Source organism: Mobula hypostoma, chromosome 4 (assembly GCF_963921235.1).
Source record: "Mobula hypostoma chromosome 4, sMobHyp1.1, whole genome shotgun sequence".
NCBI classification, from domain to species: Eukaryota; Metazoa; Chordata; class Chondrichthyes; order Myliobatiformes; family Myliobatidae; genus Mobula; species Mobula hypostoma.
In genome coordinates, this window is record NC_086100.1 from 158,527,314 (window position 1) to 158,544,212 (window position 16,899).

General features: G+C 41.4%; 1 protein-coding gene across 2 annotated transcripts in view; it reads left to right on the top strand.

The window, feature by feature from the left end:
• tbck (TBC1 domain containing kinase) overlaps nt 1–16,899 on the top strand; it is a 248,987-nt gene that overhangs the window by 45,376 nt on the left and 186,712 nt on the right. For both annotated transcript variants that reach the window (XM_063046811.1, XM_063046812.1), the window contains 3 exons: nt 2,272–2,386; nt 5,012–5,085; nt 7,218–7,359. In XM_063046811.1, the coding sequence (XP_062902881.1) occupies nt 2,272–2,386; nt 5,012–5,085; nt 7,218–7,359 (331 nt within the window). The remainder of the gene's footprint in view (nt 1–2,271; nt 2,387–5,011; nt 5,086–7,217; nt 7,360–16,899) is intronic.

Genomic DNA, 16,899 nt, shown 5'->3' on the forward strand with positions numbered 1-16,899 from the left:
TTCTATAGGTGCTACCTGACTTGTTGAGTTTCTCCAGCATTTTGTGTGTGTTGCTCTGTTTTAACACTGCTGTAAGTCATCACTGCCAATATATTAAATGTTATCCATTTTTGATTACTCTAGCATGATGTATTGTTTTAAAGATATAATATAAATACGATTGTGATTGTTGAAAAAATTGTAGAAATTCTGCTTTAAGAGTAAAAGGTCCTGACATCTATAATGCCCTGTCAAATTTGAAATTTCTTCATACTTCAATTACTTGTACTAAAACTAATAGATTTTGTAATAGCTTGTGTAATTGGTAATTATGGAATTCTGATGGCTCAGTGTTTGGCTTGTTAAGTACAAAGACAGTGCTGCTTATTATCCTGACCCACTAATTCATTTTAAGCGAATCTTTTCATTTTATGTCAAGAATGGTTTATTTTTCATGGGATCATTGGAAGAGAGAAATATGATTGCTGCTAAGGAGAAATCTGTTTTGTATTTTCCCCATTTGGATTGGATTTCCTGTAGCAAACATTGTTATGTAGGTTATATTTATTTTTTATAAATATAAGGGATGTCATAAATGGAGAATGAAGCAGTTCTCCAATTCATTGGCTGGTGTGTAAGACTGAGCATCCTAGGCCAACTATTGGCAGGATACAGAAGCTCCAAGCCACAGGAGAGCATTTGCAATGTCGCAATGTGGTTCTGCCAGTTCCAGGATTATGCTTATCTGGAACATATTAACAATAAAATTCACTCAGATTTTTGTAAAGATTCTGTGTATTTATCAAAATGAGAATGAATAGAATGTAACAAACAGTCAAGTTAGATGTTCCATCACAGAGGGAGCAGATCCTTAATCTATTGGATCTAGATTCAAACTAAAATGCAGGGGTGACAGGAAAGAACATGGAATAATGGGAGGCATGTTGTGTTACCAATCAATATGAATTTATTATCACGTGCACAAGTATGGTGAGGTACAGGTAGAATGAAAACCCTGCTTTCAACAACGTCACAAGCAATGTATACAACATAAATTGTACATAAATATACAAGACAATGAAGAAGAGAGGGAAAATTAAGACTGTGTGCAAAAACTGCAGACAAATACAGTTAGAGAGAAATCTATGGTTATGCAAGAGGTGATCGTGGTCTTCTGTTGCTGAGTTAGAGTTAGGGTTGTGGAGGAAAATAGCTGTTCCTGAACCTCAAGGTGTGGTACTTCAGGTGAGAAGAGGGCACAGTAGGGATCCCTGATGTATTTCGTAACATATTTACCACACCACAATATAAATATGTCAGTATAAGGCATATATAATCTTTGCATGGTAGATGCACATAATTTACAATAGCTTTCATCCAATTGGTTAATTCCAGTACTGACATGATAAGATTTCTTTATGTGTCTCTTGGTTTAACAATCTACTGTTCAAAAGCCAGCCATTCAGCCAATGGATCAACCAGCTCAAACTCAACTTTTCAAATGACCATTGCTCACTCTCAACATCCTGTTCTTTATAAATGCATTTAATTTCTACTTAAATATGTTAATGCCATCTGATTTAACCACTGCCTATGGCAAACAAACTATTTTATAATTTATGAGTTGATGTATTGTCAACTGTATTATGTTTAAACTACTTTATTCCTGATTCACCAGGAATAGGAAACAATACTGCTACATGAGTCCAATCAGCTTCCTTCATAAGTAATACACACAAAGTGCGGGAGGGATTCAGTAGGCCAGGTAGCATCTATGGAAAAGAGTAAGCAGTTGACATTTTGGGTCAAGACCCTTCATCAGGACTGCTAAAGTCCAGTACTGATGCAGGGTCCCAGCCTGAAACATTGACTTTACTTTTTTCTCTATTTTTTGTCCTTTATAATAATTGAGGGTAAACATGACATCTATTTCTGTACAATAATGAATGTATCTTGAAGTAAATCAGTTTTTTTTCACTATTCATTGACACATATAGTGTATTGAAGATTTGCTGGAGTCCTATCTTTAATGTTTAGTTTAGAATTCATGAAAAGGAACAAAATAGCTATTTGAAATCTCTCAAAGTGTGCTTTTGCCTGAACTGAAGAAAGTAAGTGCTCCTATTTCCCAAATAAAAATCACTAGATGTTAATAACATCCTGAGGCAAAAGGCCCAACTTGCAGAAGCAATTAAAACATAAATCATTCTTTTAATTAACGGCAAAGAGAGGAAAAGACAATTCATGTAAATGAAGCTATTTTGCATTTAAATTTTCTTAATGTTTTTTCAGCCCTGGAAGGGTTTTGCAAATAGCTTTTGAAGTGTTGGAAGGACTGGAATATATGAACAGATATGGAATGGTTCATCGAGCACTTGCACCGCACAACATTCTTCTGGACAGTGAGGTAAATCAATGATAATGTCTTCCTTGTACAGAGAATTTTATGCTTTATAAATTTGTATTAAAATAAAACTCAGATACTCTGGAACCATAATTATTAGTATGGCATCTACCACTCCTTATTCCAGTGGATGGCAGGGTAGCATAGCGGTTAGTGTAACACTTTACAGTGCGAGAAATTCAAAGTTCAAAGTAAAGTTTATTATCTAAATACGTATGTGTCTCCATATTCAGCCCTGAGATTCATTTCCTTGCGGACAAACTCAGTAAATCCGGTAACCATAATAGAATCAATGAAAGGCTGCACCCAACAGGGTGTACAAGCAATGTGCAAAAGACAGCAAACTCTGCAAATCCAAAATTTAAAAAAAAGCAATAAATATTGAGAACATGAGATGAAGTGTCCTTGAAAGTGAGACCATAGCTTGTGGGAATAGTTCAGTGATGGGGCAAGTGAAGTTGAATGAAATTATCCCCTCTGGTTCAAGAGCCTGATGGTTGAGGGGTAATAACTGTTCCTGAACTTGGTGTTCCCTGAGGCTCCTGTACCTTCTTCCTGATGGCAGCAGTGAGAAGAAAGCATCACCTGAATGGTTGGTGGGGTGGGGGGGTCCCTGATGATGGTTGCTGCTTTCGTGTGACAACGCTCTGTGTAGTTGTGCTCAATGGTGGGTGGGCTTTACCCGTGATGGACTGGGCCTTATCCACTACTACTTGTACAACTTTATGTTCAAGAGCTTTGGTTGATACAGCCAGTCAATATACTTTCCGCTGCACATCTATAGAAAAGAAGAAATGGGGTTTCAATTTCTGCTGATGTCTGTATGGAGTTTGTATGTTCCCCCTATGTTCACGTGTTTGCCTCTAAGTGCTCTGGTTTCCTCCTGCAGTCTAAAGGTGTGAGGGTTAAGAGTTAGTAAATTGAGGGCATGCTACCTTGACGTCGGAAGTGTGGCGACACTCGCGGGCTAACCCCAGCACGCCCTCGGGCTCTGTTGGTCATTGACACAAATGTTGCATTTCACGATGTTTCAGTGTAATTGTGAGAAATAAATATAAGCTGATCTCAGAATATGAGCCATAGTGTAGGTGGATGTAGGATACCACTGGGGTCGAAACTATAATCCAGATGTGCAGCTGGAGCTGGGTTTGGAGTCAGGGATGTGAGTAGATGTGTGGCTGGTGTTAGCACCCAGTGTGCTTGAATTTGAACTTAGTGGGTTCATTGGTAAGTATATTATCTACTGCATAAGATGTAAAAATAGTGAAATTAAAGTGCAGTTGGGTACTAATAGAAGTAACATCTATCTGGTTGTTCAGAAAATATGTTGGTGTGGCACAGCCAAAAGCCCGAGGGTGATAAATTAGTGGAGTATGGCTGGATGCTTATCCTGTGCAATAATTAAGATCTCTCATTAATACCGATTTGTTAGAGCCACGGAAGACCAACTGACTTGTGACTTTAATGATATTTGGATGTTAAGATTATGAAAGCTCGGTTGTGCTACATTTTGGAGTAGTTCTTAAGATTGTAGTCACATTCTAGAGTGACCTAACCTAAGGATCAGGTATGGGGATGACCCTAGATTTTGAAGTGTCCTGAGACAAGAGAAAATTTTGAGATTATCAGTGACAACAGAGCGGATTTTAGGAGCTTTATTGTCACAGAAGCAGGTTTCAAGATAGCCAATTTTGGGGACACTATATGCAGGTTTTGCAGTATGCAGAATCTACTAGGCAGCAAGTTTTAGAATATGTTTTTGGCCTCAAGAATTAGCCAAGTTCAGCATTCCCTTGTGATCAATTGTGTTGTGTCATCATGTGATCATGGAGAGAAATTTGTGTTTTGTAATAATTTTTCAAGAGAGTACAGTATCAGCTTTAACTTGTACTCGTATCTCTCATTCATTTCCATTGTATTCAGTGCTTTTCCATTTTCGGTGGTTTGTAACATAAGCCTTGTTAAGTATAAGCTGACAGAACACTTCAAGTATGATTTTAATGTGGGCATTACTTTGATGTAAGGAAACTACACAAACTGTTTAAAATCAGCACTGACCATGCAATAAGATGAAGGTGGGGCAAGGCAAATGGCGTCCAGCACACTGTGAAAGAATGTCAATTTACTCAGTAAGCATTCTGGTTAAAGAACAAAGTAAAGAATTTGCTGTGTCTTCTCTCAATGAACATAGGAGAATTGTATGATACGTTCATGGCGCTGCGTTTGGAATATTGTATTAAGTGCTGGTCACCTGGCTATAGAAAAGAATCCATTAAGCTGGAAAGAATTCAGAGGAGAGCCAAGAGCATATTGCCAGGACTCGAATGACTGGAAGAGAGAGTTTGAGCAGGCTGGTACGACAGTCATTGGAGCATAGGTCGGAGAATAAGGGGTGATCTTATATAGCTGTATAAAATCGTGAGGGGCATAGATCGTGTAAATTTGCCCAGGGTTGGGAAACCAAGGACTAGAGGCTTAGATTTAAGGTAAGAGGGGAGAAATTTAATGGGAACCTGAGGGGCAATTGTTTTTATCCAGATGGTGAACTGTATATGGAATAAATGATCTTGTTTATGTGGCATGTTGCACTGAGAACTTGGTTTTAATATGCGTTTTTTATGCTTACAGGGTCACATTAAGCTTGGCAAGTTTGGTCTATATCACATGACTGGATACAACACTGATGTTGACTTCCCTATTGGGTAAGAACACAAGGAGAATTCTGAGGGTTAGATCATAAGACCATAAGACAGAGGAGCAGGTCGGCCATTCGGCCCATTGAGTCTGCTCTGCCATTTTATCATGAGCTGATCCATTCTCCCATTTAGTCCCACTCCCCTGCCTTCTCACCATAACCTTTGATGCCCTGGCTACTCAGATACTTATCAATCTCTGCCTTAAATACACCCAATGACTTGGCCTTCACTTCCGCCCGTGGCAACAAATTCCATAGATTCACCACCCTCTGGCTAAAAAAATTTCTTCGCATTTCTGTTCTGAATGGGCACTCTTCAATCCTTAAGTCATGCCCTCTCGTACTAGACTCCCCCATCATGGGAAACAACTTTGCCACATCCACTCTGTCCATGCCTTTTAACATTCGAAATGTTTCTATGAGGTCTCCCCTGATTCTTCTAAACTCCAAAGAATACAGTCCAAGAGCGGACAAACGTTCCTCGTATGTTAACCCTCTCATTCCCGGAATCATTCTAGTGAATCTTCTCTGTACCCTCTCCAACGTCAGCACATCCTTTCTTAAATAAGGAGACCAAAATTGCCCACAAGTACTCCAAGGGTGGTCTCACCAGTGCCTTATAGAGCCTCAACATCACATCCCTGCTCCTATACTCTATTCCTCTAGAAATGAATGCCAACATTACATTCGCCTTCTTCACCACCGACTCAACCTGGAGGTTAACCTTAAGGGTACCCTGCACGAGGACTCCCAAGTCCCGTTGCATCTCAGAACTTTGAATTCTCTCCCCATTTAAATAATAGTCTGCCCGTTTATTTCTTCTGCTAAAGTGCATGACCATACACTTTCCAACATAGGTTAGAACCTATCCATGGTGGTTAATGACAGGAGCAGATACTACTTCCTTGCCCTTTGGGAAAGAATGAATGTACAGGACTTTTTCAGCCCACCAGCCGATATCAGCAGATCTTCTCTCATTTGGATTCTTGATAGGTTATAAAGTTAAATCCCACATCAGAGATCTGATTGCCTATACCAGGCTGGAATTATTGTGCAGATCTGAGGGGATGATTCACTGAAGGGTGCCCTCTTTTAAATAAGATACTTTTTAAATTGAGTTCCTGGTAGCTTGTAGGTATTTCATGTTGCCCTGGTGAAGAATAACCAAAATTCATATTCTGGCTTTTTGACATACAGCTGTTTATAGAACATTGCTACATCCAAATTAGTTTTTCAACTTTATGATATTGGCTATGTTTAAAGCCCTTCATTCACTTTGTGTTGTCTATCGTCTTTTTTGTAAAGTAAAATGAGAAAAACATGAAAAGAATTTCATGAGCACATTTGGAACAAAAACCAACAATGAACACACAGCCATGTTTGCGTAATAACATCTGAACCTGAGGATTGTAAGACATGCAAGGTTGAACTGAGAGCCCATACTTGTGCCTACATGTCTGGTCAGTGTTCATTTTATTTTTACATGTCTGGTATAAAAGGTTGTTACTAAACGAGTACTTGGGATGGACTGAATAGAACCTGATTCAAAGAATTATGTTTGAATCACAGCAATTGCAGTCTCTCATTAATAGTTTAAGTAGTTAAACTTGGATTTGGGCAAATACACGCATATCCTGGTGTGGAGTCCATATAGCATCCACGCTGGAACCACCAGACTCAAAAACAATTATTTTCCCCAAGCAGTAAGGCTGTTCACTAACCCACCCCTCCTCACCCCCCACCACCACTATTTTATCATTTATTGTCAGAGTCACACTTCTGCACTTAGTGTCATTTATGGACATACAATCAATCTACGCATATAAGCTATCTTATGTGTTTATAGTCATTATGTTTTTTTATTATTGTGATCTCTACCTTATTGTGTTTTTTTGTGCTGCATTGGATCTGGAGTACAATTATTACATTCTCCTTTACACTTGTGTACTGGAAATTACATTAAACAATCATGATTCTTGATCTTGAATCAATATAATTTTAGATAGCAATTTATAAAGTTTAGCAACTGTTTGATGGAGAACTAAAGGAACACTTTGAGTGTCTTTGGGCAAGAAGTCTTGCCTTACAAATCAACTAACTGACAGATTAACTATATGGATATTTATGGGTTATTTTCAGGTATCCTTCCTACTTGGCGCCTGAAGTTATCGCTCAAGGACTGCCGAAGCCCTGTGATCACACAAAAAGTGAGAGTTCATTACGCTCAGGTCCCAAAGTCGATGTGTGGTCTCTTGGTGTGATGCTCCTTGAACTTTGTGTGGTATGTGGCAGAACTCTCTTTGTAAACTCGCCAACTGTATGTTGTGATTAACATATCTTTTAGTGGTACAAACTGTACAATAAACATGACTATTTGAGCCCAACCAATCCTTTTGGCAGATTAAAGTATTAAAATTATAGGCACTGGAATTGACTGTGGCTCAGTAACTGGAATATTCTGTCCAAACTAATCTTTCATTATACATCCTGATGAAGGTAAGGCTGAATTTTTAATTTGTGCTGGGGAATGCATTTGATAGAGGTGATCTTCAGCATGCAGAATATACAGGTGTTAGTGCAGCACATCTCTCATCTTATTCATGCAACTGATTCATTACTATGTAAGTTCTGGGCTTCCACGCCTGCCCACCCCCCCCCCCCCCCAGTGAAGCAGCAGATCTGATATTAAACTATTATTAAACATACGTATATCTTGGATCCAAAAATGAGAATTAAGAGAATGGATGTACTTCCTGGACATACTGACAGAAGCTCCCAGGACCTAGATGGATACACTGTTCCCTAGCATCTTGGGAGACCAAGACTGGCATTTCAAGAGCTATTGTAGAATGGGTACAGTTGATCTAGGAATGTGATATAAGTCCTAGAGCTATTAATTTCATTCAATAAAATAAAATAGAAAATACTGAAGGATAGCTAATGTCCCATTGTTTAAGAAAGGTTCTAAAAATTAACCAGGAAATTATAGGCCGGTGGGCCTGACATCAGCAGTGAGTAAGTTACTGGAAGCTATTCTAAGGGAATGGATATATAAGTATTTGAATAGATAGGGACTGATTAAGGATATGTAACATGGCATTGTGCATAGTAGACTTTGTCAAATTAATCTTATAGAGTTTTTCGAGGAAGTTACCAGGAAAGTTGATGAAGACAAGGCAATGAATGTTGTCTACATGGGCTTTAGCAAGGCATTTGACAAGATCCTGCATGGGAGGTTGGTCAAAAAGGTTCAGTTGCTCAGTGTAAATTAATTTAGGCATTGGCTTTTTGGTAGAATCCTGATAGTGATAGTGGAGGCCTGTGACTAGTGGAGTACTGCAGAGACTGGTGCTGAGTCTGTTGTTGTTTGTCATCTATATCAATGATCTGGATGTTAATGTGGTTAACTGGATCAGCAAATTTGCGGATGACACCAAGATTGGGTGTGTAGTGGACAGTGAGGAAGACTATCAGAACTCGCAGCAGGATCTGGACCAGCTAGAAAAAATGAGCTGAAAAACATCAGATGGAAATAGTTGGATCCATATAATCCGTGAACCAGTAGGGTTGGTCGGTACCATCTGAGGGGAATAATGCTTATAATGATTTTTGGCAAGGTATGCATCTCTGGAGTTGGAAAATATGTGATAGCATTGCACAAGTGGTAGCTTTATGTGTGCTATCATGCATTTTATAACACTACCCTAAAATAAGCATTTCTGAAAAGTGGCCAATATGAAGTACAACATATATGTTCAACTAGTGGTATGTTGTCATCCGTGATCCCTCAACATTGCAATTTGCCACAATGATAGCTGAGTTCAAGCACTTTTCATCAAATGTTGTTATAAATTTCTACATTGAAAACTATGTCATTGGTGGTACTCGCAGTACAGTGCCCAATTTCAGTAGAGTGAATCATTTCATTTTTAGGAAAATATTTGTCTGTTGTTTATTTTGGAAAGGTCAGTAAAAACCCTAGGACACATATAATCACATGGATTTGTAGAGAGTTTATTCAGGAATTCAAATAGATAATCACTTTTTGTATATATTCCATATTAACATCAGTACAGCAGAAAATGTTACCCCACCCCACAAAAGGTTAAAAACTTCATTTGGAGAGATTTCTGGAGTTTTGTCAATGTCATGATATTTTCTATATTGTTGTATCAAATCAAAACAATCTTAAGCTTTTGTCATAGCATATAGAATTACAGTACAATAATTCAAATGTGGGGTTCCACACGGCCATAACTTATGCCTCATTTGGTTGTAAAATGTATATATTTACTCAAAGACTACTTTCCATACTTTGTTTTCCATACTTTCATAACCTATTAATAATCATAATAATTTTCCAAGTCTTCCACGTCTTCCACATCTTTACTTTATACTTTATACTTTATTGTCGCCAAACAGTTGATACTAGAGCATACAATCATCACAGCAATATTTGATTCTGCTCTTCGTGCTCCCTGGAGTAGAACTCCATTCATGGACTATGAAGCTAATGAGACTATTTTTGTTACTGACTTTGGTCAGGAAGCTCCTCCACTACCTCACCAACTGTGTGCCTGTGATACCTTGCAATTCATGACCAGTCTCTTCACCCCATAAACACCTTTCACTATTCTTGACAGAGTTCTCCTTGTATGTGCTGAACACAACATCTATTCTGCTACTCTGACTGCCTTCCCTCAGATCCATGCCCAGAATTGTTGTGGCAACATCTCTGAAAGTAACTTGATCACCTTTCACTCTTTGGACCAAGTTCATTCCATCTCCATCTTCATCTGAACTTTCCACACTCTCTGAGGTGGATGCCTGGTTCTCACAGTCTGCCAGACTACACATGTCAGTACACCTGAGGCCATTCGCAACACACATACATCTTGAGAGTGAACATTTTTTTGGACAGGTACAGGCCAGTAGATCCAGGATGGCATCGGGTGCTGGCTGGCCTTCCATGCAGTACACCACCAACTGTTCAGCTTCCTCTTCTCTCTCCATCTTCCATCCTCTGCCAACAGGGCTTGGCACTTGTGGGTCTTCTCCATGTACCAGCCTGGTAGTTTGCTCGCTGTGCATGTTTTGTTAAGCAGTCCTTGCATGGTGGGAGTTGACGACTTTCAATTTCACCTTGTTTGGCACAGAAAAAGTGATACCTGAGCTCATTGACCTTGGTGGTTGATGCTTTTAGAGCATACAGGAGACATAGATAGATAGATACTTTATTGATCCCAAGGGAAATTGGGTTTCGTTACAGCTGCACCAACCAAGAACAGAGTACAAACATAGCAATACAAAACCACAAACAATCAAATAATAATATGTAAACCATGCCAGACGAAACAATCTGGCATGGAGACATGTAATTGCCTCCAGTTTGTCCATCAGTTCTGGGGAGAGGTCCAATTCCTGACCCAACTCCAAGAGTGTCCTGAGTTTGCCTGTTGCTGGTCAGAAGTTTTAAGGCACTTGTCTTTCCTTTGCCTGTAAAAGCGCTTACAGTGTCACATCCTGTATATGCGTGCAACCCGGTGAGAGCCCTACAAACCTCTATGCCAACAGTGGCAGCAACCTTCCTGATGTCTACAAGCCTAGTGCCACACTTCTGGAACAATGGGGCCTCAATCTTGTCACAAAATGCTAAAGACATGATAAAGACATCTGTGTCTTCTGAACAGATCACTACAGATTGGTATCCCTCTCTTTTGGCATGGACAGCATGGAGAAGTAGGCGGCCATCTGCTTTTCGTTGACACTGAAGAGCTGACACCTCCTCACTGTCTTGAGATGTGATTCTGTAACACCTGTCATTCACAGTTGCATACAGAATCTTCTGCCGTAGCTTTGCTCTGTACTCCGCCTTCCTCCATTCATGGACTATGAAGCTAATGAGGCTATTTTTGTTACTGACTTTGTACAGGAAGCTCCTCCACTACCTCACCATCTGTGTGCCTATGATACCTTGCAACTCATGACCAGTCTCTTCACCCCGTAGAGATCTTTCATTATTCTTGATAGAGTTCTCCTTGTATGTGTTGAACACAACATTTATACTGCTACTCTGACTGCCTTCCCTCAGATCCATGCCCAGAATTGTTGTGGCAACATCTCTGAAAGTAACTTGATCACCTTTCACTCTTTGGACCGAGTTCATTCCATCAATCACTGTAGCAGAGTTTCTTGGGAGTTTCTCTTCTACTGCTACATTTTTCTGCAAGGTTGTGGCTAAAGTAGCTTTATTTGTCTTTCTCAGCAATCCTTCTGGTGTGGACAGGGCCCAGGCCAATGGTCCAAGGGGATGAGAAAGGATATCCTCCATACGTAGACTGTGCCCTTGTGCCATCACTATGATGCGTCCAAACAAAGACCTGTCTGCTTTCAAGATGATCGTCCTCCTATTTGATTTCACTTCGTACACGTATCACTGAATGTCTTCAGCTTGTTGGTTTTCCTTGGGTCATGGAATTTCTTTGCTGGTGGCTCTTCCTCTAGTCGCTCATCCTTGAAGGTTGCATGGCATTGCTCACCGATCTCATATGCTTTCATCAGGTCGGAGGCAATGTCCTTGGGGACTGCCTTTGCCATAGAGATGCTAATGAGATCCCGCTTCTCTGCAAATGGGTTGACCCATTCATGTATGAGGCTAACCACTGCTGAAACTGCTTCCTCATCTTTCTGGATTCTTGGCTACTATAGCTCCACATGACAAAGCTCTGATTTGTTGCCTTGCGCCATCTGCCCTAACTGTCCCAGGAATGCACTGCGGTGCTCAGCTGTTATGTAGTAACGCTTGACAGCTCCAGCATTCAGGCTGAATTGTGATGTGCCTCCAGGAGTCTGTGTGTCTTTGTTCACTGTGGCTTCAATAGCCTGGTCCACAGGGATCTGCCCAAAGGGGTTGTTACTTGACAGCTGCACTGAGAATTGGCCTGTCTTGAAGGCCTCACACACAGAAGGATTCTTCTCTGGGAGGTTCATCATCTGAGCAAAGTAAGGGGACAGGTACCTGGCATAATTCATCTTATCATTGGCAAAGCACCATGGGATCATGGTTCTTACAGCATGGAGGTGCAACTCCCAGTCTCCCTCACGAGAGGCACGCAGAAGCCCAAGTACCACGTTCTCTACCTTGTCAATATATGATATCTAGAATGCAGATAGCTCTCCATTGTTGTGACAGAGGTGTTCCAGAAAGTCTGTCCACAGGGTTATCAGCTCAGCTAAGAGTGGACTTTGCAGCAGATTGTTCAACTTCTGTTGGTTCAAGTCACTGGCCATGTCGTTCACATGGTCTAAGAATGATTTGATCATCCCACTCCTCTCTGGAAAGTTGTTCTCAACCCATGGTGTGAACTCTGCCCACGCGAGTCTCATCAGTGCTTCATAGATGTACTTGTGGACCCTGACAGCACGACTGTAGTGTTTACCATCAAGGACTCCATTGATGGACCCCTCTGCGACAATTCCAGCCTCTATGCATACGTCCTTTAGACCAGCATCCCGAAATCGCTTTCCTAGGATGGCTAAGGCATTACATATGGTATGGAATGTCCCCATCCTAAGAAGAATGTTGGAGAAGCGCTCTTTGTGCTTCCAAGCAATTTCAGTGGCTTTTGCATAGAGCACTTGATCCCTGACTACCACAATTGTTTCTAAATGAAGTTCCTTCCTGATTAGCTGTGATTGGTTCAGGATTTCAAATACTGTGGTCATCTCTGTGGCTGGTGAATTGATGGTTGGCAGATACCCAACAATATCTTGTGAGACTGGTTCTTGGTCCCTGCTGTTGATATTAAAACCAGCCCAGCTTGGGATTGTCTGATTGTCTGGATCTGTTTGCCTTGCAAGTGTCCACACCAGGTTCTTCTTGCAGGCAAGAAGAGCAGCTTCCTTGGTTTCCTGGACACAGTGTTCCCTGGTTGGGAGAGGCTGTGGGCCCACATGTGCACCTGCTACATATAATCCAGTTCTTGGTCCTCAATGGTGACTGATCTCTGCTTCAGTTTCTCGATGTGTGGAAGCTCAGCTCTTGGCAGAATGTGGTCCATAGACATTGGCCTGTACCACTATGCCATTGACTCTATGTGATGTACCCTTTCCGGTGAGAGTTTCCTCAAGTCTTATCGATATTGCCCCATGTAAGATTGGTGAAGGCAGGAGGCATGATGGAGGCTGGAAGTACAACTCTCTGGTTGGAGGCTGTTGCTAGCTTTTGGAGATACACAGCAGTGTCGTTCTCTTCCAAGTTGGGAATAAGACACCCCACGCCCAAGCCTGTTCAGTGTTTGGATGAGCTCAGTGTTACTCGTCAGTGTTTTTACTACATCAGGAAGTAGAAGGTGCTTTGGTGGTTTATGTTGACCACATGTCACAGTATATATTATGTCCTGACTATGCAGTGACCCTCTGTGTTTGAGTCTTGGTGTCAGGATTTCCAGTGAGCAGCCCAACAAGAAGCCGCTCTAGTTGATCCGGTATGGAGGTATGAGCACAAACTTTCACATCAGATGGATGGAATGGCCAGGGAGTCACAGTCATCTCCTGTTTAATGATTGATCTGATATTTGATGAAGTCTGATCTATGATCTTGTTGAAATTGGTTGCCTTGGCCCTCCAAACTTTGAGTTCCCTCTGTAGAGTTTGATTTTCCAAGACAATGTCCCTTAATGATACACTTTCAGGAACCATTAACAATTTTCATTTGTCATCTGGAAATATATCTACTGAATTGCCCAGCTCAGATTCCAGTTTCCTATGAATGTGCTTCCTTGTAGAATCTTGCAGGAGTGTAACTCCATCAGATAGCATGAAAGATTCAAGTTTCATGACCAAAGAAGTGACTTGTACAATCATCTTGTTGGGTATGATATCAGTTCTGCTGATAGAAAGCTACCACCGCTGCAATGTTATCACATGTTTTCTAGCACTAGGGGTGTATACCTTACCAAAAATCACTATAAGAATTATTCCCCCCAGATGGTACCAGTGGCCCAAATTTAGGGTCCTGGCTCGTGGATAAGCTGTCGGAAGATAAGCTGTCCAGCCTGTCCTCTCTGAGCACTGCCATGACATTTTCTCTGAGTACTAATGCTACCCCTCCCCTTTTAATCTCTCCCACTCTATCACATCTAAAACAACGGAACCCTGGAACAATGAGCTGCCAGTCCTGTCCCTCCTGCACCGAAGTCTCAGTAATGGTTACAATATCATAATTCCACATGCTGATCCATGCTCTATGTTACAATACTCCTTGCATTGAAACATACACAACTCAAAATATTAGTCTCACTATGCTCTATCTTTCAATTCCTGGCTTTATATGTAAGCTTAAAAACCTATTTTCTTACAACCACTCCACTATCTCAAAGATTCAAGATTCAAAAAACTTTATTGTCATTCTAACCGTACATCAGCTCTGCAGGGCAGAATGAGACAGCGTTTCCCAGGAGCAGTGCAATCATAACATAACAAACGCAACACTAAATAATAAACATAACAATAAATAGTAAAACACAACAGCCACGTGTCAGTTAAAATCAAGTTATGTGTCCAAAACAATGTCAGGTAGAGCAGCTATTTAGCTGTCTGACTGCCTGTGGGAGGAAGCTGTTTAGTAGCCTTGTGGTTTTAGTTTTGATGCGCCTGTAACGTTTCCCTGATGGCAGAAGAACAAACAGTTCATGCAGAGGGTGTGAGGGGTCTTTAATGATGTATCGTGTCTTCTGGAGGCATCGACTCTGAAAGAGGTCTTGGACAGAAGGTAGGGAGACCCCAATAACCTTCTCTGCTCCCCTAACCACCCTCTGCAAGGCTTTTTTGTCGATAGCACTGCAGCTGGAGTACCAGGTTGTGATGCAAAAGGTCAGCACACTCTCAACCACGCCTCTGTAGAATGTAGTTAAGATGTTAGTGGGGAGTGATGCTTGTTTAAGCTTCCTCAGAAAGTGCAATCTCTGTTGGGCCTGTTTCACAATCCCAGTGGTGTTCCTGGACCAGGTGAGATTGTCCGAGATCTGTACCCCAAGGAACTTGATGTTTTTCACTCTTTCCACTGTGGAGCCACTGATGCTGAGGGGTGTGACTGCTCTGACACTCTGGTTCCCATCCTGCTGTAGCTCTTTTTAACCACCCTCTACCCTGCGCAGCATTGACAAACCTTCCTGCAAGGATATTAGTCCCCTTCCAGTTCAGGTGCAAACTGTGCCTTCTGTACAGGTCACACCTTCCCTGGAAGAGAGGCCAATGATCCAAAAATCTGAAGCCCTCCCCCGTGTACCATCTGCTTAGCCATTTGATAAATTATAAGATTTCACTATTTCTCGCCTCACTAATAGCTGGCATAGATAGCAATCCTGAGATCAGAACCCTAGAGGTCCTGTCCTCAGCACATAACTCCCTGACTCAGTTTGCAAAACCTTGTCACCTTTCCTACCTGTATCACTGGTACCAACATTGACCATGACCTGTGGCTGCTCACCTTCCCATTTAAGAATGCTGTGGACACGATCCAAAATGTCCTTGTCCCTGACATCCAGGAGGCAACATACCATCCGGGAATCTCATTATTGTGCACAGAACCTCCTGTCTGTTCCCCTAACCAATGAATCCTCTATCTCTACAGCTCCCTCTTCTCCTGTCTTCCCTTCTGAGCCTGACTCAGTGCCAGAGACCTGAGCTCCCGCCCCCCCCCCCCATACAGTATCCAAAGTGATAGACCTGTTGTTGATAGAAATAGCCACAGGGGTACTCTGCACTGGCCGCCTAGCCCCTTTTCCCATTCTACGGTCACCCAGTTACCTGTGCCCTCTACCTTGGGTGTAACTATCTCTCTGAATGACCTGTCGATCAACCCTTCAGCCTCCCAAATGATCTAGAGTTCATTCAGCTTTAGCTCTAATTCCTTAACACAATCTGAAAGAAGCTGCAGCTGGATGCACTCTTGCTGGTGTAGTTGTTATGGACATTGGAGGTCTCCCTGCCTTCGCACATCCCACAAGAGGAGCATTCCATTATCCTGCCTGGTGTCCCCACTGTTCAGAATGTGCAATAAGAAAGGAAGAAAAATTAAATGAAAAAAAAATCTACCTACAGCCTCCACCTCTCCTTATCGAAGCCTCTGTGAGCCAAAACGTGAACTCCCCACTCTCATACTGGCCCATTCACACAATGGCTGCTCTGCTTAAACCTAACTTCTTTTTATTGGCCCTTGCCAGGAGTCTGATTACATGCGATCCAATGTCTCCTTGGGAACTGTGGTACACAGAATGTCCCAACTACCCCTGCTCACTTCTTTTAAATACTCTCTACCGCTATGCAATCCAACATCTCCAAGGGAACTATGGTGCGCAGAATACATCCAGAAAGTTTTTGTTCCCATGACGAAGACGTCGTTCTCTCAGCTCATGATTTCAGAATAGTCCTTTATCTAGTTATTTGCTCAGGAGAGAAAATTCACATATAATTTATTAAACATTTTGGAGTCATCATAATCTTCTTTCCTTGTTCATGGCTTTTACTTCTGATATTTCCCCCCAGTAAACCACCTCATATAATGATGTGAAAGAACTGACCTTGGACAATTGCATTCAAAAAGAATTCTGGATACTAAGTTGCAGACACGAACAGTAAAAATATGAAGCAGAAGCCTTGATTCTTGAAAGAATATAACTAAGGCAACCTAGTAGTCATGTGGTAAATATTAAAGACTAATCGTGATGAAAACAGTTATGAAATGGTGGATGTATTCAAACCGCATGTGGTAAACCAGCTTAGACAGTTTGTTCTGAGGTTTGTAGATGCTAGATTTGCT